The sequence below is a fragment of the Quercus lobata genome, chromosome 8 (assembly GCF_001633185.2).
Source record: "Quercus lobata isolate SW786 chromosome 8, ValleyOak3.0 Primary Assembly, whole genome shotgun sequence".
NCBI classification, from domain to species: Eukaryota; Viridiplantae; Streptophyta; class Magnoliopsida; order Fagales; family Fagaceae; genus Quercus; species Quercus lobata.
Genome location: NC_044911.1, coordinates 45,193,134 through 45,217,249, shown reverse-complemented (window position 1 = coordinate 45,217,249; position 24,116 = coordinate 45,193,134). Strand labels below are relative to the sequence as shown.

Here is a 24,116-nt window from a genome sequence, read left to right as displayed (position 1 = left end):
CTCTTAAAAAAGCATCTTTCTGAGGTTCCAATCTAGCCTGGCCCCCTTGCCCACTGGGATGATACAAAAACTGCTTTAACCTCCCTTCTCAAGCCAGCTGCTCTAAATGATTCCACAAAGTTCTACAATCCTCTGTAGTATGCCCTCGGTTCTGGTAGTGTTGGCAATGAAGGCTCTGATTGCACTTCATGGGGTCGCCTCCCATCTTATTTGGTCATTTAAAGAATGACTCATTTTTTATTTTCTCCAAGACTTGATGTACTAGTTTTCGGAACACTGTGTTAACCATTTGAGTATTGGTAGACCCCGATTACCCAGCAAAGTCCCTCCAGGGTTAGCTATTATTGTATCAGTCTGACCTAAAATCCCTCCTCTCCTGAAGGATAACCTTAGCCTTCCCTTTCCCCTGCTGTTGATCCTCCTCAACTCACTTATACTTGTCAATTCGGTCCATGAGTTGATAAACACTGTTAATAGGTTTCCCAGTCAAAGACTTCCTCAAACTATGCTCGGCAAGTAGGTTGACCTTGAAAGTTCTTATGGCCATATCATCAAAGTCACCATCGATCTCATTAAACATCTCCCAGTATCTGTTTGCGTACGTTTTCAAGGTCTCCCCTTCTAGCATGGTCATAAACAATAGGGAATCTAAGGGCCGAGGAACCTTATCCAAATGCCCAGATAAGTTCCTTAAAGTAATCTATAGAACCTGCCCTCAAGCCATTAAACCATCTTATTACCACAGGCTTCAAACTGGACAAGAACGCCTTGCACATCAAAGCCTTATTCTTGGAATGGACAACTATTCTCTGATTGAAGTGACTTACATGTTCCATAGGGTCTCTTCGACCATTGTATATTGTGAATGTTAGCTGAGTAAATCGCCGAGGAAGTTTTCCTCCTTCAATTCTCCGTGTGAAAGGTGACCTGGAAATTTGGTTTAACGCCTTGCTCATAGCGTCATTTCTCAGGCATTTGCAAGACGGGCTCTTATTCCTATACTTACAGTGATAATCCTCATCACACAAGAAAGATTCACTAGGGGGAGTTCTTGAACTGGGTTTGTAGCTACCATCCCCCTCATTACCAAAAGAAAAATCAAAGTTAGAGGGAGTTTGCCTTCACCATTCGCGGCACAACTTCCTCTTCAAATGATCAACTTCCAGTTGCATGTCTCTAGTGTTTTCCTAATGAGAGACATGCTCCCACTTCTAGAGTGGCTCCTACTGGTAAAGGTGGTATGCACACTAACTTCTCAATCCCTTCTTTGCTCAAAATTGAGGAAATGATCTTGACGTTGGGATCCCATGGATTCCTCTCGGTTTGGACCTAAACCTACTATAATTGACCATTAAACTCACTATAACATAAGAATTTCCCACAGACAGTGCCAATTGTAAGGACACGATTTGAGTCCTAGGCCCAAAAGGTTAAAGGATCTAGACCCAAAGAGCCCAATACAATGAATTTATCAAGAGTGGGTTAGAAAACTAGGCTCTAATGAGTTGGATAGCGATTATAGTAGATCTAAATGACAATAAAGTAAAAATAAACTGGTTTAATCTAAAGAAAATTGTCATCGGCACAATCCGAGGAGATCAATTCTTGTTTATAATACCAGTACAGTTTTTATTGTTACAGTGTTTTTTTCTTGAATTTTCGATCCCCTTCTCTCACGGCTATCCTTCTATTTTACACTATCTTCCCCCTTTCATCTCTACCCTCCACGTGTAGATTAGATTGTTGGTGTTGATCCTTATCCCATCAACACCTTCTTAAAGTCTTTAGAGAGTAGTTGTAAGGTTGAAAATTACTGTTCAGGTATCACTTCCTCATTAATGTGGCCAGAGAATTAGCTACAGCATTCAATGCAATGGTAGCAGCTTTCTCTTAGATATTATATGGCTTCCCTCTGTCCTGTGCTTCTAGGATGTTTGTCCTTATCAATATAACTTCCTAGAACGATGCCCCGGGTGGCAGACAACTCTATTGGACCTCGGCTTTGCTCGACTGAGGAGGCATTCATTCTCAGACCACCTTCTTGGACTCTTATGACCAAACCTCACCTCTTTATTCACTAACCCGAACTCCCATAACAATGTTTTGCCCATCCTCGAACTGCTTAATGTCCTCGGATTGGGCCCTCAACCTAATACATACATAGATACATACTATTGGGCCTATCACTCCTACAATTGATGTGATAAATGGTTATTGGTAAATAAAAAAATGATGTTAATAGTGGACCTAAATGAAAATCAATAAAAAGTTGGGCACATCAATGGTTTGTAAAAATGTTTAAAATAATTTGTGGCTATAGCATTATTCCTTACTTAAATAGACATTTATTATGCATGCACACATACTTTATATATAATACTTAAAACCAATTTCGAAAATAAAATAACACTAATGTGAATATTAAAGTAATTTAATATTATATAACACCCTTTTTTTATTGTGCTTATTTATTATAATTTTATATATAAATAAGTAGGGTTGTAATTTTTTTTTCATTATCAAAATTCTATTTATAATTCTCATGTAATGATATTTACTTACTAAATAAAAGGTAAAGGAAAACTCAAATTAAGTAACATACATTAGTAAGGTAATAAAAATGATTTATTAATTAAGAAAGTAACATAGAGTATAACATTAGATACAATTAATAAAATGGAAGAAAAGAATATAATCCATATGATCGACCTTAATTAATATGTTGAAGATCCATAATCAACCCTAAAATTTAAGATGAAGACTTTTTTTTTTTTTATTGTTGTGAATAAACCTTAAGTATAAGTTATATTAAATTTAGGGCCACTAGACTTATAGTTGCTTTTTTTTATTTTTAGTGAAATTGTTTGAATAAACCATGATGAAAGATAAGTAATCTAGCAGCTTAAGTTATTCATTAAAAAAAGAAAAATCAACTTAAGTTCCTACATGCTGTTGGAGATTGAGTAAATTGGGGAAAATTCTTAGGTAATCCCAGAATATGGATAAATGGTATTCTTTCATCTCGCATTTATAATGGACCCCACTATGAATTTAATGAGTAAACCCACTATGAATATAAAAGAAGAGAGCAACATTCTCTGTACTCCGAGAATTCCTAAGTATTGCTTGTAAATTGAACAAGTGTCCAATTTAGGCTGAATAACTTGGATAGTGTTTAATTTCGGCATTTTGTTATGTTGCGGCCTTCACCAGCCATTTTTTCCTTCCTTCAATTACTGCAACATTTTCCAATCAAATTGTATCACTTCACCTATTTCCTTCAGACTGACTGACTTGATATTGTTATATATACATGAAGTTATTGCAAAGAATGGACATACTATTTGTATCGAATATATCACTTGCATGTATTTCCGCAATAATAAAAGGAGTAGATGACTACTTAAATATTAAGTCCTATTTTTCTCAACAAAAAAATATATATATTAAGTCCTATACATAATCACTTATAGTTTTCTCTGTCTACTACTTTCTTTTTTTTATAAACGTCTACTACTTCCTTTTATTTTATAACATATGTACTTTTTTTATCCTTCATTTTTCTACTTGTTTTTCCTTCAAATTATGATGAAAATATTGGATGAAATACATTTTTCAGGAATAGAGATGTTTAGATAAATCCTATTTATAATGAAGTGGGCAAAATAGTAAATATCTTATAGATCTTGAGTTCAACTTTCTTTAGGTGTCCTAAGACTAGTTTAATACAATTTGAGGAATAAGGCGGTTATTTTAAATTTTGCATTTTTGGTATTTAAAATCCTACATCTTAATGCAATATTAAAACTCTTCTCGCATCTTGAGATAATATAAATATATATATATATATATATATATATTAAGTCTTTGTATTTAAAATTTTCTAACACATTATTTTCAATTAATAATCAGGGTTTTGAAATCCGAACTGAATCGGCCAGTAGGACTGTAGTAACCGGAAACCAGCCATCAGTCCGGTTCTTTAGAAGTATAAAACCGGAAAATTTAAATTTGCTGCAAATCGTTTGGACCGCGGTCAAACCTCCGGGTTTGCAAGACTGAACACGGTTTTACCGATTGGATAACAAATACTTTGAAAAAAAATCTGCAGTGGTCTATCTCGTTTTTCTTCACTAGAAGCCAGAGCTTGACATCTTGTTTAGCCAAAATGTTTCACTGTCACTAGATCTTTCTCTATTATCATTGGTTCTTGTTGTTTAGTTTCTGTCAGATGGAGGATAAATTTTGTTTGTAAAGAGAAACTATGGGGATAGAGAGAATCTTGGGGAGTAAAAGAGAAAATATGACAAAAAGGGAAGAGGAGATAGTGGTAAGTGGGGGCAGGTTGGGTCTGATGTTGTATTGAAAAAAGGGTGATATGACATATGAGTGGGTTGCTTTGGAAATAGTAATTTTTTTAAATTAAATAAGATGAAGTACATAAGTGACTGTAGATTTTTTTGTTTGTTTCTTATTTTTGTTTGAAATTTAAAATTTGAATTTGAAGGGGTTATAAAAAGTGACAGTATTAGGAGGTGTTTGGTTCATTAGTTTCCATAACTCATATCTCTATTTCCATAACTCATAACTAAAAAATGGTGGGACCTATAGCTAGAAGTCCGTTTGGCACCACCATAATTCTGTTTCCATAACTCTATTTCCATCACTCAATTCTTTGATTTTTGAGTTACGAGTTATGAAAACTGAAAACATATTTTAGCTGTTTTTAGTTTCCATAACTCATAACTCAATGGCATTTCCATAAATAAAACTACATGGAGGGCCCCACTATCAGACTTTAGTTGTAACTTTTGACCATCTTTTTTTTTGTTTTCTTTCTTTCTTCACTAGGTTGTGTTTCTTCATCTTCTTTTTTTTCTTTTTCCTTTCACACCAGGTGGCTTCTTCTTCCTCCTTCTGATCTGTGTTTCTTTTTTCTTTTTTTCTTTTTTTTTTTTCTTCTTCTTCTTCTTTCACTATGTTCAGTGATCTAATTTGGGTTTTTTTTTTTTTTTTTTCACTGGGTTCGGTGATTTGATCTGTTTTTTTTTTTTTCCACTGGGTTCGGTGATCTGATCTAGGTTTCTTTTTTTTCTTTTTCTTTTTCCCCACTGGGTTCGGTGATATTAAAAAAAAAATGCACCAAGTGACAGGTATGGGACCCACAAATAGTGTGAAAAATATTGAGTAATGACAAGTGAGTAATGGTGCCAAATGGGTAGGGTATTTTGAGTGATGAGTGATAAGTGATGGAAATTGAATGATGAGTGATGAGTGATGGAAATTGAGTGATGAAAATTATTGAACCAAACATGGCCTTAGTTCCCTATTTTGGGGTAATGCGTTTTTTTTCTTTTTTCTTTATTAAAAAAAAAAAAGAGACATTGTGAACTGCCTTCAACTTCCATTGTTGTCGTGTCTAATTCTAATAAGGTGTCAAATGAGGAAAATTCGGTGTTGTCTAATGAGATTGTTCATAAGAATAGTGGGGCATTTAAGGATAGGGAAGGGGATTGTGGGCTAATTGGTGAAGGTGACTTTGCTCAAGGGGGGCATTCAGTTGGGGAATTCAAGATGGGCTGGGTCATTCAAGGCTCATTGGAAAAAGGTGATTCTGAAAGACTTAAAAGAAAGGGTAAGCCCAAGAAATTTAATAGCTTATTGGGTGAGTCTAGTTTAGGGGCTAGAAAAGGTGATGTTAAAAAAGGGAAGTGGGCTAGACGTGGGAATAGGGCTATTGAAAGTCCTTTTTCAATAGAAAGTGCTGATTTGTTGGGTTTAAAAAGGAAGTCTTCTTTGGCTGTAGTTGAGACGCAGGATGTAGGTGATACTGAAAAGAAAACAAAAGTAAGTGCTAAAGCAAATACACTTACTCTCTCTAGTTCATATTTGGGATCGGCGGAGGCTGTTGAACAGCCCCACCGGGTCCAATGAGTATCCTAAGTTGGAACTGTCGGGGGCTTGGGAACCACCGGACAGTTAATGCCTCAAAGAAATTGGTTAAGGCAGAAGTTCCCAAACTAGTGTTCTTGATGGAAACAAAATCTAATAGGGAGTGGATGGTAAATGTTAGAGATAAGTGTGGTTTCAAGAATGGGCTGATTATGCCGAGTGTAGGCTCTAGTGTAGGGCTTGCTTTGTTTTGGAAGGATGATATTAATGTTCATGTTCAAAAATATTCCATGTCTCATATTGATGCATTTATAGATGGAGGTGAAGGTGTGGGATGATGACAGCTTACTGGTTTTTATGGAAATCCAGAGATGGAAAAAAGGCATGAGTCTTGGTCTTTGCTTAAGTCTATTAAGGACATGTCTCACTTACCATGGGTCGCAATTGGTGATTTTAATGAGCTTGTTGGTTTATCTAAAAAGGAGGGTGGTGGAAATCGTCCTGCTGCACAAATGGTTAGTTACTTGAATGCCATAAATTTGTGTGGTTTCGTGATTTAGGATTCGTAGGCCCTAAGTTTACATGGTTATATCAAGGGAAGGATGGCACTCAAATTAGAGAGAGGTTAGATCGTACTTTGGCTACAGAAGATTGGAAAGATAAGTTTCCTTCAACCAAACTTTATCGCTTCTCTTCTTCTGTATCAGATCATTGCCCATTATCATTGCACTTATTTGGGAAAGCTAAGAAGGAAAAGTTTCCATGTATGTTCAAGTTTGAATCTATGTGGTTAAAGGATCAAAGGTGCGAAGAGCTTGTTAATAAAGCATGGGATGATGGAAGATTAGCAAATTCAGATTTTCCTCTTGTAAATTGCTTGGACTTATATAGATCAAGGCTGGTTGCATGGAATAAAAATGAGTTTGGACATGTAGGCAAAAAGATTAAAAGCTTACAGAGGCATTTGGAATGGTTGGAGCTCCAATCTACTTCTCCTGCTATAATTGAAGATATTCGAAATACCTGGGTAGAGTTGAATTGTTGGTTAGACAAAGAGGATACCATGTGGTTACAAAGATCTAGAATAAACTGGTTTCAAAATGGAGACCAAAATACTAGATTTTTTCACTCTAAAGCTTCAACCAGGTATCAAAAGAATTTTATTTCTAGTATGATGGATTCGAATGATTGTTGGTAGGAAGATATGAGGAAGGTTGAAGAGATTGTGATTAACTATTATTCAAACTTATTCTCTTCTTCTAACCCATCTGAGTTCAGGGAATTAATAGAAGCAGTGGAGCCTAAAGTTTCTCAAGATATGAATAACATGCTTACTAGAGATTTCCAAGGTGCAGAGGTGAAGGCAGCTCTCAACCAAATGTATCCTTTAAAAGCTCCAGGCCCCGACGGCATGCCACCTATGCTTTTTCAACACTTCTGGGCAATGGTTGGCAATGAGGTGATTAAAACTGTACTTGATTTTCTTAATTCAGGTATTTCTCCTCCTCACTTTCATGACACTCATATTGTCTTAATTCCAAAAAATAAGGAACCACAAAGAATAACGGATTATCGTCTTATTAGTTTATGTAATGTGGTTTATAAACTTGCCTCTAAAGCTATTGCAATAGACTTAAAAAAGTTTTGCCTTCCATTATTAGTGATTCACAAAGTGCTTTTGTACAAGGTAGATTAATCACTAATAATGTATTGGTTGATTTTGAGACTATGCACCATATAAATCAAAAGAAAATGGGAAAGAAGGGTGAGATGATGCTAAAGTTAGATATAAGAAAAGCATATGATAGGGTTGAATGGAGGTGTCTTGAAGAAATCATGGAAAAGTTGGGGTTTGATTAGAAAGTCCGAGATCTTTTAATGAAGTCTGTTTCATCGGTCAAATACTCTATTAGGCTTAATGGAAAGCCATGTGGTAACATTGTTCCAACTCGGGGTTTGCATCAAGGAGATTCTTTATCACCATATCTTTTCTTGTTTTATGCTGAAGGTTTGTCAGCAATGATAAAGAAGGCTACGGTGGTGAGTGATTTACATGGAGTAGATATGTGTAGAAGAGGACCGAAGCTCTCACATTTATTCTTTGCAGACGATAGCTTAATTTTTTGTGAAGCATCTCTAAAGGAATGTGACTCTTTGCAACGAATATTTCAAGTTTATGAGGCAACTTTGGGTCAGCAACTGAATAGAACAAAGACATCATTGTTTTTTAGCTCTAATACGGACACAAGTGTGAAGGAAGAAATCAAAAACCAATTTGGAGCACAGGTGATCAGAAATCATGAGAAATATCTTGGTCTTCCGTCATTGGTTGGAAGAAATAAACGAAACTCATTTAATTCAATTAAGGAGAAACTTGCTAAGAAATTGTCGGGTTGGAAGGAGAAGTTGTTGTCAAAGGCGGGGAAAGAAATTCTTATCAAGGCGGTGGCCCAAGCTATTCTGACTTATACGATAAGTTGTTTCAAGATTCTAAATTCTCTATGTGATGAATTGACAAATCTGATTAGAAATTTCTGGTGGGGGTAGAAGCAAAATGAAAGGAAGACAGCTTGGTTGAGTTGGGAAAAGCTATGTATGCCTAAGTCTTCTGGGGGATTAGGATTTAAATTGCTCAAACCGTTTAATTTGGCGCTTCTTGCAAAACAGGGGTGGCATTTGCAGGTTGGAAAACACTCTTTGGTCTTCAAAGTTTTTAAAGCAAAATATTTTCCTGATTGTGATTTTGTGAATGCTTCCATGGGGAATAATCCTTCTTATATTTGGCGAAGTTTAATGGCTACACAAAGGGTGGTTAAACAGGGGATGAGATGGCAGGTTGGTAATGGGACCAATATTAGAGTGTGGGGAGATAAATGGCTTCCAAATTCGTCTTCTCATATGGTAATTTCTCCTCGAGTTAACGTTTCTCCATATTTTCGAGTTTTTGAGTTGATTGACTCTAACAATTCTTGCTGGAATTCGGGCTTAATTGAACAACTCCTTTTACCTTGTGAAGTGGATACTGTTAAGTGTATACTGTTGAGCATGCGTCTACCTGCAGATAAGCTGATTTGGGTAAAGACTAACAATGGGCTCTTCACTGTCAAAAGTGCTTATACGGTGGCTGTTGATATCTTGGCTGCTTCTCCTTTGGGTTCCTCAGGTTCTAGTTCGGATGAGAGTAATACGAAAAGGTTTTGGAAGCGTGTTTGGAAATTAGATGTGCCTCATAAGATTCGACATTTTGTGTGGAGGGCATGTCGAGACATATTACCTACAAAGAGGATTCTGAAACACAGACAGATTCTAGTTGAGGATATTTGTGCTGAGTGTAAACTGGAGTTAGAAACCACGGGACATGTGTTTTGGTCTTGTCATAGAGCTCAAAATATTTGGAAATGCTTTGGAATTTTCCAACCTAGTTTTATTGGTTTATTCCCTTCTTTTCTTGACTTGTTATGGAAGATGATGATGCTGGATGATTGTGAGGAAAATATTTTAGCATTGGTGGTTACAATTGCTTGGAGTATTTGGACTAATCGTAATGAGGTTCATAATGGAGGAAAAAAAAAAGGGGAATTAGAGCTACTGCAATGGCCATGTCAGTATTTGCAAGAGTATGTTGGTGCCAAAAAGCTTTCAATCAAGGCTGTTCAGGATCAGATTGAGCATTGGTGTCCACCTCCGGAGATTATGTATAAAGTGAATGTTGATGGGGCTATTTTCTCGGCAAAAAAGGAAGCTGGGATTGGAATTGTTGCTCGGGACTGTCCTGGATTGGTGATGGCTGCAATGTCCATGAAAGTGAGTGCTCCATTGGGTCCTTTGGAAGTTGAGGCAAAAGCCTTTGAGGCTAGTCTGCAGTTTGCAAAAGATCTTGGAATACAGGACTTCATTTTAGAAGGGGATTCACTTAATGTGTACAGGGCTCTAGCTGGTCTTTCTCATGCAGCTACCGTGGTTGCTCCTATAATATATGGGATCCTTGATTCTTGTCATGATATTCATAATGTTAGGTTTTCTCATGTAAAGCGCAAGGGAAATACACCTGCGCATCTTTTAAATAAACATGCTTGTGGCATTGTTGATTAACTAGTTTGGATAGAAGAGAATCCTTGTTTCTTAGAACAAGCTCTCCATCATGACGTAATTTCCTTTTTAAGTAATGAAAGTTTCTAGTTTCTGATAAAATAAAAATAAAAATAAATAAAAAATGAGACATGACATCAGTTGGCTCATGGCATTGTGGCAGTAGGTTTTTGTGTTTTCATTCGGTTTGTTACATTTTTTTGGCCTAAAAGTATTAAAATATAAAAGTTGTGAAAATATATTTGAAAGATATTTACTATTCAATTTTTTTTTTGAACAAATATTCTATATTTTCAGATCAATATTGTTTATTTTATAAATTTATTTCATTTTTTATTTTATTTAATTATTAAATTAATTATGACGTCATCACGGTTCAACCCTAATTCGACCTCAGTCCAACCTCAAAAATTTTGAACCTCTCCCTTTTACGGTTCATTGAACGGTCCGGGTTTCAAAATCTTGTTAATAATATGACTAATTTAATCGATATATTAATTATGTCTTTTTATTTAAAATTTTCTAACATACTATTTTCAATTGATAATATGACTAATTCAATCGATTTAAAATAGCCTTTTATCAATTTTAATTTTTTTTAAAAAATCATTTATGCTAAAACAATTATTTGGGATGGGGACTTTTTATTAGTATGTGATTCTTTTTGGAAAATGTTTAGACTTTATTTCATCATATCAAGCTCTTGTATACCTAGTGGAAGGTGATAGATATGGGATCTTAAATTACTCTTACTTTTAACGTGGAGAGTGATCCTAAAATTTTAGAGAATGAATGGCTTTTAGAAATGTAGCTTTTTTTGGAAAGAATCTATAAATGATGAAGTGGAATTACTATTATCGAATTATATACTTTGGTTTTAGTGGATCTACCTCTAAGTTTAAAATCAATTGATAGTAAATGGTTATTTGGAAGAAAATATAATATGGATGGGTTTGTTCAAACCTTTGAAGCAAGGTTAATGACAAAAGACTTTAAACAAAGGGAATGACTAAACTATTTTAATAACTAGCACTAATATGGCTAGGATCATGTCAATTAAAGTATTGTTAGCTCTTGCATTCATATACAAATTAGACTAATTAGTTGTACACCAAATGGATGTGAAGACGACTTTTTAAAATGATGATCTTGATGAAGATGTTTACATGGAATAACCCTACGGTTTCGTACTTTTTGGAAATGAAAAGAAAATTTGTAAGCAAATCAATTCTTTATACAGCTTGATACAAGCAATAAAACAATGGCATGGAGAATTTGGGATAGTTTGTGTTCTTATTGGATAATTTTAAATCTGTGAAAGAATATGGTGTTATGTATGTCTTATATATGTTTATGATATACTTAATACAGAATGTGTAAAAGTATTTAACTTCTATGTATAAGATAAAAGGTCTAAATGAAGTGGATTTTTTTTGGGAATTAAGGTGGATGTGTGATGCTTCGTTATATAAGCCTAACCATATCACTGTGGTATAATTTTTATGGTTGTTGTGTTGTTGGCCTGATTAAATCATATCGATTATTGCATTGGATATATGATATGTTTTTGCACCCACATTGATTTCATTTTTTTTTTTTTTCTCCCTCTTTTCGTGTATGTGTGCACTTCATTGATCATTTCTTTTAGATTTATGTGGATAATTCATGAAGTCGTCAAAATCCTTAATATGAAATTTTGGATTCATGAAAGTAAAGATCTAATAGTAGTCTTATTTTTGCTTTTTTGGCTAAGAGGTCTGATAGTAGTCATTTTGAGGAGAAGCTCCCCACAAACATAAATATATAATAAGAAATCATATTCATAACCACAGTCCATAAGAACCAGTACAAGAATAATAACACTCACATATCCATGACCCTATAATGACACTAATAAAACTTCAAAATATCTTACACGAAGAATTTCAAATGGACATGCTCAAGCCTGTAAAAAAAGACAAATATAGAACATTAGAAGCCATATAGGTTCTAATGTATACAAAAAGTAATAAAAGTACTGGTGAAAAGAATAGTCCAAACAAAGCTAGAATAAAGAATGGAAACGTAGCATCTCAAGCAATAGTGCTTCACTTTGAGGGGGGTGGAGAGAGGAAAGGAATTGTTGGGATTGTGGTCGGAATGGTGGGGATCGAAGGAATTTTGGTTGGGATGGTAGGCAATGGATTAGCTGGGAGAGGAGGTAGTGTCACCTTGGGAATTGTGGGCATGGTTGGCAATGTTGGGACTTGGGTGCTTGGCAATGGTGGCAACGTGGACTTTGGAAGAGTTGGTTGATTTGGCAGTGTTGGCAATGGGTTGGAAGGCAATGGTGGCAATGTGGTGGTTGGTAATGTTAGCTGAGATGGGACTTGGATGCTTGGAAGTGGTGGCAATGTGGGCTTTGGCAGACAGGAATAAGGAATAAGGAATACATTGAAGAAATATTCTTCAACTGGCTTGAAATTTACATATTCTCACGTATGGGACAACAGAACATGACTTTCTCCAATATGAAGACACACTTTACAAACTTAGAATCGTACAAACATGGCAAGATATCAGGTTCACCTCATTACTAACTTGGCCAATTTTGAAGGTTCCATAAGTGCTCTGCCATAGGCTATGGCAAGACGGTTTATACTTCTTTGGTTTTTTTTTTTTTTTTTCTTAAGAGGGAATCGTTTACGAATCTCTTATTGAATAAAAAAAATAAAAATAAAAACTTTACCACTTTTTAGTTTTACCAATTAGAACCCACACAAAAACTAAAACAATAATCAGGGAAACATTATTATGTTTTGTAATTTGTAAATATTGAATATTAATGACCAAACTTCAAAATTCTGCGACAAAGATATATTGAGCGAGCAGATAGAAATTTTATGTTTCCTTTGACAAAATCTATTAAACCAAAAGTTTTATTTGCCCTTTTTTTTCATTGGAGACTCACAATGTGTTATTGAAAAGAAGATAGCTCTTTCCTTTCTCTAGAATATCTCTTCTCGACATGGAATTTTACCAATTCATTCAACACACACTAATAACCCACGTTATCTTTAACTAAATTAAGATCAATTTTCTTTTTCTTTTTTTCATTTCATTTTTTGTGTGTGAAGGTTTGGCATTTTTAAAAATCTGCAAATACATATTGTGGGACCCAAAATCTGCGGTCCCAGCCCACCTTGTATTAAGGGCTCAAAGCCCAAGCCGAGAAGTCCTACTACCAAGGACGTGTGATGAAAGTCCCTTAAAGGCCCAAGGATGTGGCTGAAAACGATCTCACGCTCAACATCTCACAAAACGCCCGAAGTAAAGGACAAACTCAGTACAAGAGCATTACAAGGGAGAAAGCTGCCCACACCGTAATGTGGAGCCCAGCACCTGACAAGCCCATACTCCAGACCCTGCTATTCAACTTTCCCCAACCACCCCCAACCACTCTGACGTATGGATTGATAGGACGAGTACTTACCCCAAAAAAGGAAAAACTGACACGGAGGTGGGAAACGGGAAGCAAATACTAGTATAAAAGGAAAAGAGAGCTGAGACAAAAGGAGGGGGATCCTACAAAAAAAGGGGGAAGAATGGTGGGAATGCGACGCTCCTCGGACTTAGTCCGAGGAGTCAAACCTTCCAAACTACGTCGATGTTAGGCTTAACTATACAGGCCAAACCTACCTTCGTATGAGCCCCCATGAAAACCATGACTAAACCGCCGTCTAACGACCAGAGTCCAGCCTTTCAAGCTCACTCTCTACAAATCATATTGTTAGGGCCCTTTACATACGAGCCCAACGTCATTCTTAGGTCGTTAAAAATCGTGTCCCTACACATATGATGCCATGTCATTTTGTGGGTGTATTTTAAAAAGATAATTAATAATTTTGGAGTTAAAAAATTTATCATTTATATTAATTATAATCAAAAAATATTTATTTTTCTACTCCATTTAAAATGTACATGCTAGCTATATTACTAGCATTGTAATTTACAAAAAAAAAAAAAAAAAAGCGCAAGAGAGCACAACTGTCATTGACATTTTTCCTTTAATTTATTCAGAGTCATTGTTGACATTATTTAAATCAAGAATACATTTTATATCTTTTAAATTCTAACTGCCAACAGGGATAATAGATTTTTTTTTTTTTTTTTTTTTTAGAATCAACATGGATAATAGATTTAGTTAGTTCATCAAATTAATCTTATCTCTCAAATTTTTTTATTTGTAATTTGCCTGAAAAATCTTACAGTATCTATTTTTGCTTCTTCGTGCAATCAAATGCACAAATATATTTATAATGCGTCACCTTTATGAATTAATTAATATGACCATTGTGGCCACATGTGGGATGCGCTTGTACTATGTGTGGGGACTAGGGAAGGCATGACTGAGACCTTTATTTATATATATAAGACAAGCTAGGTGTGAAACACTTTTTTTTTTTAATATATAATAATAATAATAATAAAATTTTTATTAAAAAAAAAAAAAAAAGAAAAACCTGCAAAAACACAGGGGTATGATTGACATTATGGTGAATAGAGAATAGTTCACAAATCGAAAATTTTGAAGTTTGAAGGCAGCGAAAATTTCACAAAAGATGTCACAATACTCTTTCTTGCTTTATTGCCTTGTTCAAAATACGAATTGTTTATGAAAAAAATGTTTCTCCTTATGGACTTGTCTTAGTTACAATACATGCCTTAGATCCAATGCAATAGATCCATTGAAAAGATTATGTACATATCCAAAAATAAAAACATGTCATTATCATGATGGGTTTAATGCGATTGAACATGAGATCTATGATTTACACTCTCCTTATATTCTTTGTCCTTTATTTATTTTTAAAAATTAGATAGTTACAATAAAAAATGGAGATTGGAATCATGAATGTCATGGATACATCAAGAGGTGTCAATTAAACAGTTAAGCAACAAGACTCCTAGCTTTTATTTGTTAACTTAACAATGTAATGATGATAGCATTCCTATAAGTATGGTGTATTTTTGCCATTGTTGTGTTCTTGAACTCAGTTACTCAAATCAAATCTCAACAATGTATTCAAAATCGTCTTATGGATCATTGCATTGGATGAAATTTTGCACCCTTCTATACAGATTTTTTTTTTTTTTTAATTTTCTTTTTTCCTCTTTCTGTGTGTAGTGTTCACCCATTGATTGCTTCTTCTTCTTCTCTTTTAATAATTTCATAATTGATTGAGAGAACTTAAACCCTTAACATCTTCATTAATTGGAAATGCCAATTAAGCTACAAAATTCTTGGTATTAATTGTTTCTTTTAGATTTATGTGATTAGTTTATGCAGTCATCCCTTTTCATGATATAAAATTCAACCATGAAAGTAAAGATCTGATAGAAGCCATTTCGAAGAAAAGCTCCTTACTAACATAAATGATAAGAAATCAGATTCATAACCACAAGAACCATTACGAGAATACTAAAACTCACATATCCACGACCCCTAAAATGACACAAATAAAACTTCATCTGAATCTCATAAACTAACAAGCCTGTAAAAAAGACTAAGAAAGAGAACCCAGATACATTCTAACGTATACAAAAAGTAAAACAGTACTGGTGCAAAGAATCATCCAAGCAAAGCTAGAAGAAAGAAGGATGGAAATGTGGCATCTCAACTCTCAAGGACTAGCGTAATAGTGCTTCACTTTGATGGAGGTGGGGAGAGGAAAGGAATTGTTGGGATTGTGGTCGGAATGGTCGGGATGGAAGGAACTGTGGTTGGGATGGTGGGCAGTGGATTAGCTGGGAGAGGAGGTAGTGTCACCTTGGGAACTGTGGGCATGGTTGGCAATGTTGGGACCTGGGTGCTTGGCAATGGTGGCAATGTGGACTATGGAAGAGTTGGTTGATTTGGCAGTGTTGGCAATGGGTTGGTAGGCAATGGTGGCAATGTGGTGGTTGGTAATGTTGGCTGAGGTGGGACTTGGGCGCTTGGAAGTGGTGGCAATGTGGGCTTTGGCAGAGTTGGTTGAGCCGGCAATGTTGGCAAAGGAGTGCTAGGCAGTGGTGGCAATGTAGCTTTAGGTAGTGTGGGAACTGATGGCAGAGGAGGCAATGTAGGCTTTGGCAGAGATGGGATTGTAGGAAGTGTTAATGCTGTGGGTGGTGCGGCTGGTGTGTCCAGAAGGTAACGAGCCGCGAGGCTCACATCGATGCTTGAGAATGACAATGCTATGATTATAGACAGAAGAAAACAATGCTTAGAAAAAGCCATGGTTTAGATGGTACGAGCTAGTTCACTTCTAGTATTGGCAATGGCAAGTGGTGTTAATTGAAGAAAACTTATACTCTGGTGTATTTATAGAGGCCAAATTCTAAAGGATTTTGAGGACTACGTGAGTTTGATGAAATGTGGTTGTAGGGAGAAACATCGGTTAGTTCACCTTCCAAGATAGGCAAATTGGAGCAAAACTAGTACTAACTAATCTAGAAAGACATATGGCATGAAAATTGATATTCACCTTTATGAAATCAGACCAACCTTTTTTATGGCTCATTAAAATATGTCAATTGAGTTATTGAACGAATTTTGGACCAACAAGTTTGAAGTAGGGTCGACTAGGAAGTTTACTTGTCCAAATGGACTATGACTTCTTGGGACACAAATATAGTCTTACATTAAATGAATAGATCTTGCAAAGGTGGAAATCAAGTCTGCAGAATTAATTAATCAAAATATCCATAAGTCTAGAATTTTATGCTTTATGGTGGAATTGGACAACATGTAGTTGGCTAATTCCCAACCAAGAACAGATGGTCACCTAAACTAGACGGTCAACCAAATATATTTTATCTGTTACATACAACTTACACTTCAATTTTGTTCCAATGTCCTTCTAATTGCACTCTAATTAATTTGATGAAAAATGTTATTAAATTTTAAATATATTCTAATTGTTTGCTAAATGTTTTTTCAAGTGTAAAATGAGTTAAGTTGAACCAAGTATTAAGTGTCCGTTTGGAAACAATTTATCTAACTTTTTGCTGAAAGTATTGTAGATAAAAAGTAAAAATTAAATAAAATAAATATATGACACACTTGGAACCCACAAATAATAGGAAAAATAAGCAAAAATAAAATAAAATAAGTAGGTGACTCATATGGGTACTGCAAATAGTAGAAAAAATATGCAATAAGTTGGCATATAAGTGCATCCCAAATGGACACTAAATGCTCAAGTTTGCTCATTTAATTTTATTTTGAATACAAGCTGATCAGCTCGAAGTAAATACCAAATAAAATTACTTATACAAGTTTGGTTTATTTACTTGTTAATCAAGCTCGAGTTTGTTTGTGAGCTACGTGATTAACTTATTCTTTTCTTATATATAGTATGAACATGACTAACATTTTTTTTTTTACACCTTCACAAATCTAGAATTTTTTAATAGCTATTTGTATAATCAATAAACTACAAATAATAATTTGATACCATATAAACCTATTTAATAATTTATATAGTCGAATATCAAGTTTATATAAGTATATTTTTAGACAAGTATACATAAAAATATAATATTCATGAACACATCATTATTTTTGAGCTTGACTTATTTATAAACTTGGACTTAAACTTAACTTGTTTGCTAAATAAACTAACAATAATAAATATTTTCCCAAATCAAACTCGAGCTGTTTAGTTCATTTACGCCCAATTCAAACTACGCCAAGGTATCAGGTTCATATCTCATTACTAACTTGCCAACTTTGAGGGTCCCTTAAGTGCTCTCCCCAAGGCAACAGGAAGTGATATTAATTTCTTTGCTTTCGCTACATAAGCCCGCTTTGTGAAGTTGTTGTAATCATTAGCTTCAATGGCATCTAAGATCTGTTGGTACAACAACAACGATGACCATACTGCCCATCGACTAGCTAAGTTGAGCTCTGAAACCCCCTTCTCGGCTTCATCGTAGAACATCCTAGCTCGCTTTATCTGGCCCTTCATGAAACTACGCCATTTATCGGTCACTTTCCCACAAAATATGTCATCATCTGACAGGCCAGCTTGTGCTAGTTCATCTTGTGGGAGATAAATTCTTCCTCTGATAGCACTACAAAGTAGAAGGTGCAAGTGTTTTTGTATATAAAATATAAAATAAAAACCTATATGGGACCACAAAATATTTATGGAAAAATTACATTTTACTACTCCAAACTAAATCTTATTGGGCTATAAAATGAGTGAAATTGTTCATGAATAGCTTAAATTTGGTTCTTGGCTATTGTTTGAACTCAGTCACTAACATAATGAAATAGACTTCAACTCAAATTTAAATCTCAATTATACAAGAATTAATCCAAAAAAAAAAAAAAGGTTCGGTTTCATATGTTTTTGAACACTAAAAGATAATCTTATGCAATTAACATGATGAACAACTTATATATTCATTTTGATTAAATCATTACTATTGAAGTGTAAATTAATTAATTAGTAGTTTTGGTGACTAATATGCATTATCAGAGGTATAAAATATAAGGTTTAAGTAAAAAATTGTAATATATAAATTAATTTATTTAATCAATTCAATATATATAGTTCGTTTGGGAAACTAGCAAGCTAAACTTTAAACCTAAAAATATAACTTGGAATTAAACTCGACCTTAATAACAAAGTAAACACACACACACACACACACACACACACACACACACACATATATATATATATATATGAAAATGGGAAGATGTGTATATCTGCGCTATAAGAACCTTACTCTTCTCCCACGTCTCTGAGTATGTTGGTGAGTTGATTAGCAATTCCAAGGGCTAATGCAGCATTGTAAACACTCTCTATTGAAGCCTTTGATTTTGGTGCTATCCCTATCACTGGAACACTCATAAGCCCCACAGTGCCGGCAACATGGTAGCAGTAAAGGTAGAGCTCATCGAAGTTCTCGTACCTTGATTTTGTCAAGTCTAACTTCATTCCTTCTATCATGTCTTTGAAAGGCTGTCCAATGAAACAAGTTACAGTGAATTGGTCAATCTGAGCACCTAATATGTGCTGTCTAATATTCAAGTGAGCATGCCAGTTTGTTTAGAGCATTCGCAGGTGCAAAATTTGTTGTCCTATTCATATTATATTATTTATTTTACACTACATTTTATTAATGAATGTTCTTAGAATATTTTTCTTTACTTTTTTAATTGTTTATCTTTTTTCACACGTAACAATCATTATTAACTCTCTTCCTTTATTCTCGAAATGCATAAGTAAAGAAATACTAAAAACTTAAATGCAAATTGAATAATGTCAATTTAAATTTATATGGTAATTATATCAAACTTGTAAATTTAAACAATTATATACTGACATTTTTAGACAAAAATATGTAAGTTTTACATTTTTTTTCCCTATTATACATCTATTGATGTGAGTGCTTTAAGCCATTTGGAATATACCTGTATATCAATAGGGTACTTTGATGCAGTATCAGATAGAGCAACATCATACACATCACACGGTCGACCTTCAAAAATATCATTTAATCTCTTCTCCCATCTTTCTAGATCCTTGGGTGTGGTGTATGTAGCATTAGGCCCATCCACAAGCTCGTCAGTTCTCCTGCACCACACTACAGAGAAGAAGACATGCCATCCTTTCAATCAACACTTCTAATTATCTAACTCTAGCTATTAGAGCGTTGGTTATTACACATACATTTTACATATATACAAATTGGTTTTTAACTGAAATCGTGACTGTGTGTATATATAAGAGTAATTTCTGGTCTTAATATATGTACATCAGCTTTCAACACTTTTCATGTTTTAAAGGTAGGTGGATATCAATTTTTTGTCTTTTAAAATGTTTACTACAATTGTGGATATTATATGATAGAGTGAGTATAAAAGAATATTTACTGTAATATATAAGCACTAGTTATTTAAACAGTAGCCAGAGCAAAGTAAAACATGAAGCTCAGGTGAAATAGGCTCCGCCAAATACCACTAATCGCCCAAAAAGCTCTTCGCAATTCTGGCATCATGAGTAATGTACCTGAAAATCGCACATGAGAAGCTCAGTTCAACAGTATTTCCCCAATTATATTTTAAAAGTAATTTATAATGCATCAATTAAAAATGACCATAAGTTAATTTCAAAAAATGTACAAACAGTCATAGTTGAAAGATTTGTTTTTTTTTTTTTTTTGGGTGGAGAAAACTGAAAAAGTTAAGACTTAATGGCTTGTTTGAATTGAGAGAAAGTAGAGTAGAATTGGCTGAAAATTATGCTAATTTCTAGTCAACTCTACTCTAATCCTCTTTGCTCACCCTCTCTCCCCCCCCACCCTCCAAAAAAAAAAATCCAAACAAGCTATAAGAATGCATGATGCTAATGGTGGTAGTTGTTGTCGTCGTTCTTTTTTTTTTTAATAAATAATAGGTTGCTTTGTCTAATCTTCCTAAACAAGAATATATTTAATCAGTTTATTTATTGAAAATTAGTTAAAATATAAATATATATACCACAAAAAAAAATATATAAATTTTAAAAATTTATTTACATACAGTTAAACTAAAAAGTTTTTTTTAGGGGAAACAAACTTTCTTTCTCTTTTAGTTTGCATTGTAGATAAACCGCCTAATAATTCCATTATATGTTGAACAACATTAGAATTTATTTATTTTTAATAGATATGGTAGAATTTAGAATGCGAACCTTCAAACAGGCACTAATATAATTATCAGAATTGCAAAAGGATCACACTAAAATGAATTATATATATATTGGCAATCAGAATAATAACTACAAAGTTCTAAAATTTTGCATCTTATCTCTCACATGTAACGACCAAAAAGATGAGTCTCAGCAATCAACAAAAGACTTTGGAAAGAAAATCGCGCGTTTAGGCTCCCAAAATGCGGAACCAACCAGAGTCATAGTGGACTTAGAAAAAATCTTTCTTTCTTTATGGATCGAAAACATATGCTATAGTCTTTAAACCTGCAGAAAAGAGTAAAACAAAATCAAATTATTATTATTTTGCAAAGACATAGTCTTTTTGGTTAAGAATCCAAAATCTTTTTGTTTAAGAAGTATAATTAAAATATAGAATACACATATATAATTACTGACGTATATATTTAAAAAGAGTAATTAATTATAAAATATTCCAATAATATATAAATGTGTATTATATCCTTTCACATATTAGTAAGTTTGTAATTAAATTCAGTATGGAACCTACAATTCAAATAAGGAGGAGCTGGGCCGAATAATGTAGGCTTGTCACCAAGTGGGGCCACAAAAGTGGTTGAATCTATGTTGTTTCTCACCCAAAAAAAAAAAATAAAAATAAAAATAAGGAGAACGCAATTAATGCATTCTCAAAATATTCTATAATTTTCCCTTTAAAAGTAACAATCTTTTTTAATAGATGGTTATATTGGAAATTTTTTTCTAAAAAAATCTCTCTTTTTTTTTATAAGGAAAATTATGAAAAGTTTATTTGTTTTCCTATGTTTAAAAACATTAGAAAATGTTTGATTGTGATCTTGAAATAAAATTAAAAATATTGCCCTTTCTATGTCCTGAATAGGGGTGTCCAAAACCGACCGCGACCCACCGGACCAACCAACCCGTCTGATCTCCACCCGATTTCAACCCGAACCGATGCTACTGCCGGTCAGTTTCAGGTTTCTACGCCCTAGGCCCAATGCTGGTGGGTCGAGTGGCAGGTTCTCTTCTCCAAAACCCGAGCCACCTGACCTGACAGAGGTTATATACAAATCCGGCAAAATTGAGCTCAAATTCGAGGAGATCCAACAAGTTCTCAACCATATTTGGTTAGATTTAGCTAGATCCGACCATTCCCAGCAGATTTCAACGATTTTGAGAAGAGGCTTGGCGATTTTGATGCAGATCTGGTGAGTTTATACATTTTTCGGTGACAATTTTGCAGATTCTGGTGCTTTTTTTTTTCAGATGTCGATGACTTTTAAAACTCCAGCAATGACCTGAAACCGACCGACAAACCCAATCCCCACCCGAGCCCAAAACCGATCCGACCAATTGACGCCGACAGTCAATTTTGGGTCACTCTTCTTTCCACCTGGAGACCGGCTGGTCAGGTTCAGGCTGGGTCGAAAACCAACCTGACCCGACTTGTGGATAGCCCTAGTCCCGAACATTAGAAAATGAAGAAATTATTTTCTTAGAAACAAAATAGATTTCAATCACAAATAGTGTTTATTACACATATTTACACGATTTTAACACACAACCCAAAAAAAAACAATGACTTTAAAGCCACAATTGTCAAATTAAAAATAGTGATTCAAGTTAGGGATGTCCACAAGTCGGTCCGGGTCGGGTTTGTACCCAACCTGTAATCAACCTGATCAGATCAGGTGGAGAAGTTTCAAACCTACCACCAACCACGAAAAGCCACCGATCGAGTCGAATCGGGCTCAGGTGGGCGGCAGTCGGCTTTGATTTCGATCGAAATACAAAGATCAAACACTGAAGTTTAATTCCTGAAGAACAAAATCAATAGATCTACAACCCAAAGAGAAGATCTACAAACCCAAAGAACATCCACAAATCTAAAGAACAAAAACCCAAAGAACAGATCCACAAATAACCGAACCTAAGAGATGAAATAGAAAGATTTAATTTGAGAGATGGAGGCGAAGACGAGCTGGGACGTTACGGACAAAGAGCGAAGGTCGACGACAAAGAGCACAGATCAATGACGGAGAGGCAGAGGTCGACCACGAGCATGATCGGTGAAGGGTGAACATCGGCGAAGAGCAAAGATCATGAGACTGAGAGGATAGAGTGAGGGTAAGAACTGAGAGTGAGATGATGATTTTGGAAAGCAAGGACTCAAACCTTTAAACCCATTTATATAGTGGTTGGGTCGGGTGGCTCGGGTATTGGAGGAAGTGACCCGCACCCGATCTGCTGGAATCGGTTTTGAACAGTAAGGACCCGCTATCGACCGCCGGAGTAGTCAGATCGGACAGCGGACAGTTCGGGTCCAATCGGTTTGACCAAGTGGGTCGGATCTGCGGGTTGTCTAGACAGCCTTAATTCAAGTTACGATTTTAATTATTTTTTGGAGTATGTGCAAAATAGTTTGTATGTAACAAATTAAACCCTAGAATGAAATACATACTAAGGTACAGAAAGAGCAAGTATATATACCCAAGTAAAATGTGTCGTCATGGTCGGCACAGAACTCTCTACACCTTTCATAAGCTTCATTCAAACGATTCCAATCAGTGGTAGTGGTACCATCATTCTCAACTGGTTTTTTCAGATCTAATTCACGCTCTCTCCTATGCTCTCTCACCAGAGCTGCTTGCTTTAGCACCACTTCATACACCCTCTCCTCCGAGGATCTTGATAGGTTTGCAACTACCCTTGTATAAGCAGAAACCCCGGAAGAAAAACTAGGTTTAGAGCTCAACTTATTACTACTACACCTCCTTTGTGTGCAATAATTTCTGGGCAAAGAGTGATCACGAGAATTCACTCTGGGACAAACCACGCAAAGTACAGCAGACATCTCAACTCTCAAGCAAAGATAATCTTCTTAATATTGTTTTTGGATATGAGGTAGGCTATTTGGATAAGGATAAGGTAACCGCTTTATAACAAATGCACGTGCATGCATATGTCACCACACCACTGACCAGTAGTTATGAACAGTAACATCGAAGAGTACGCATATACTCTCCTCAATGTGAACGTCAATTTGCTACATTATTTTTACTATTAACCGACGCACGTTTTTAATCCATTGGTGGTTATGAGGTTGTCAATCTACAAACGTTCTCACACGTACGTACTCGCCACTGTAGTAGGTCCTCCCAATTAATTGACCTTTTCTATGGATATATTTGATTTAAGGGTGGGTTTGTTTGGAGGAAGAATAAGGTGGATAAAAATTTTTGAAGTAAAAATAGAAAGAAAAACTGTTTTGGGCAGGGGAGGCGTTATGTGCTGGTCAGGGGGTTCAAAATATTTTCACAATATTTAATTAACTTCATAATGGAGGTTAAGTAATAAATTGTAACTAGTTTTTACTTTGACTCACAACTGACATCACTTTTTTACCTTTCTTTTTTTACTAATATA

The 24,116-nt window shown here is 35.0% G+C and overlaps 2 protein-coding genes across 2 annotated transcripts; both read right to left on the bottom strand.

The window, feature by feature from the left end:
- Window positions 1-427: 427 nt before the first annotated feature.
- On the bottom strand, window positions 428-956 carry LOC115956941. Its single transcript, XM_031075202.1, has 2 exons — window positions 741-956; window positions 428-664 (listed from the first exon to the last, which is right to left on the bottom strand). Exons 1-2 carry the CDS (start codon window positions 954-956, stop codon window positions 428-430), a joined length of 453 nt encoding a protein of 150 aa, XP_030931062.1.
- Window positions 957-17,528: 16,572 nt separating this feature from the next.
- Window positions 17,529-23,608, bottom strand: LOC115954715 (phytoene synthase 2, chloroplastic-like). Its single transcript, XM_031072640.1, has 5 exons — window positions 23,181-23,608; window positions 19,977-20,027; window positions 19,430-19,602; window positions 18,742-18,977; window positions 17,529-18,078 (listed from the first exon to the last, which is right to left on the bottom strand). The coding sequence occupies exons 1-5, from the start codon at window positions 23,542-23,544 to the stop codon at window positions 17,721-17,723; spliced, it is 1,182 nt and encodes a 393-aa protein (XP_030928500.1). The 5' UTR covers window positions 23,545-23,608; the 3' UTR covers window positions 17,529-17,720.
- Window positions 23,609-24,116: the final 508 nt, after the last annotated feature.

Bases quoted from the DNA above. Each gene is read 5' to 3' on its own strand.
- LOC115954715 (XM_031072640.1), bottom strand. From the start codon at position 23,544: ATGTCTGCTGTACTTTGCGTGGTTTGTCCCAGAGTGAATTCTCGTGAT. The intron at 20,028-23,180 runs GTATATATACTT...TGCGATTTTCAG, and splicing joins TGACGACACATTTTACTTGG to GTACATTACTCATGATGCCA. The intron at 18,978-19,429 runs GTATATTCCAAA...TTCATTGGACAG, and splicing joins AGTACCCTATTGATATACAG to CCTTTCAAAGACATGATAGA.
- LOC115956941 (XM_031075202.1), bottom strand. From the start codon at position 956: ATGAGCAAGGCGTTAAACCAAATTTCCAGGTCACCTTTCACACGGAGA. The intron at 665-740 runs GTAATAAGATGG...CATTTGGATAAG, and splicing joins TGTCCAGTTTGAAGCCTGTG to GTTCCTCGGCCCTTAGATTC.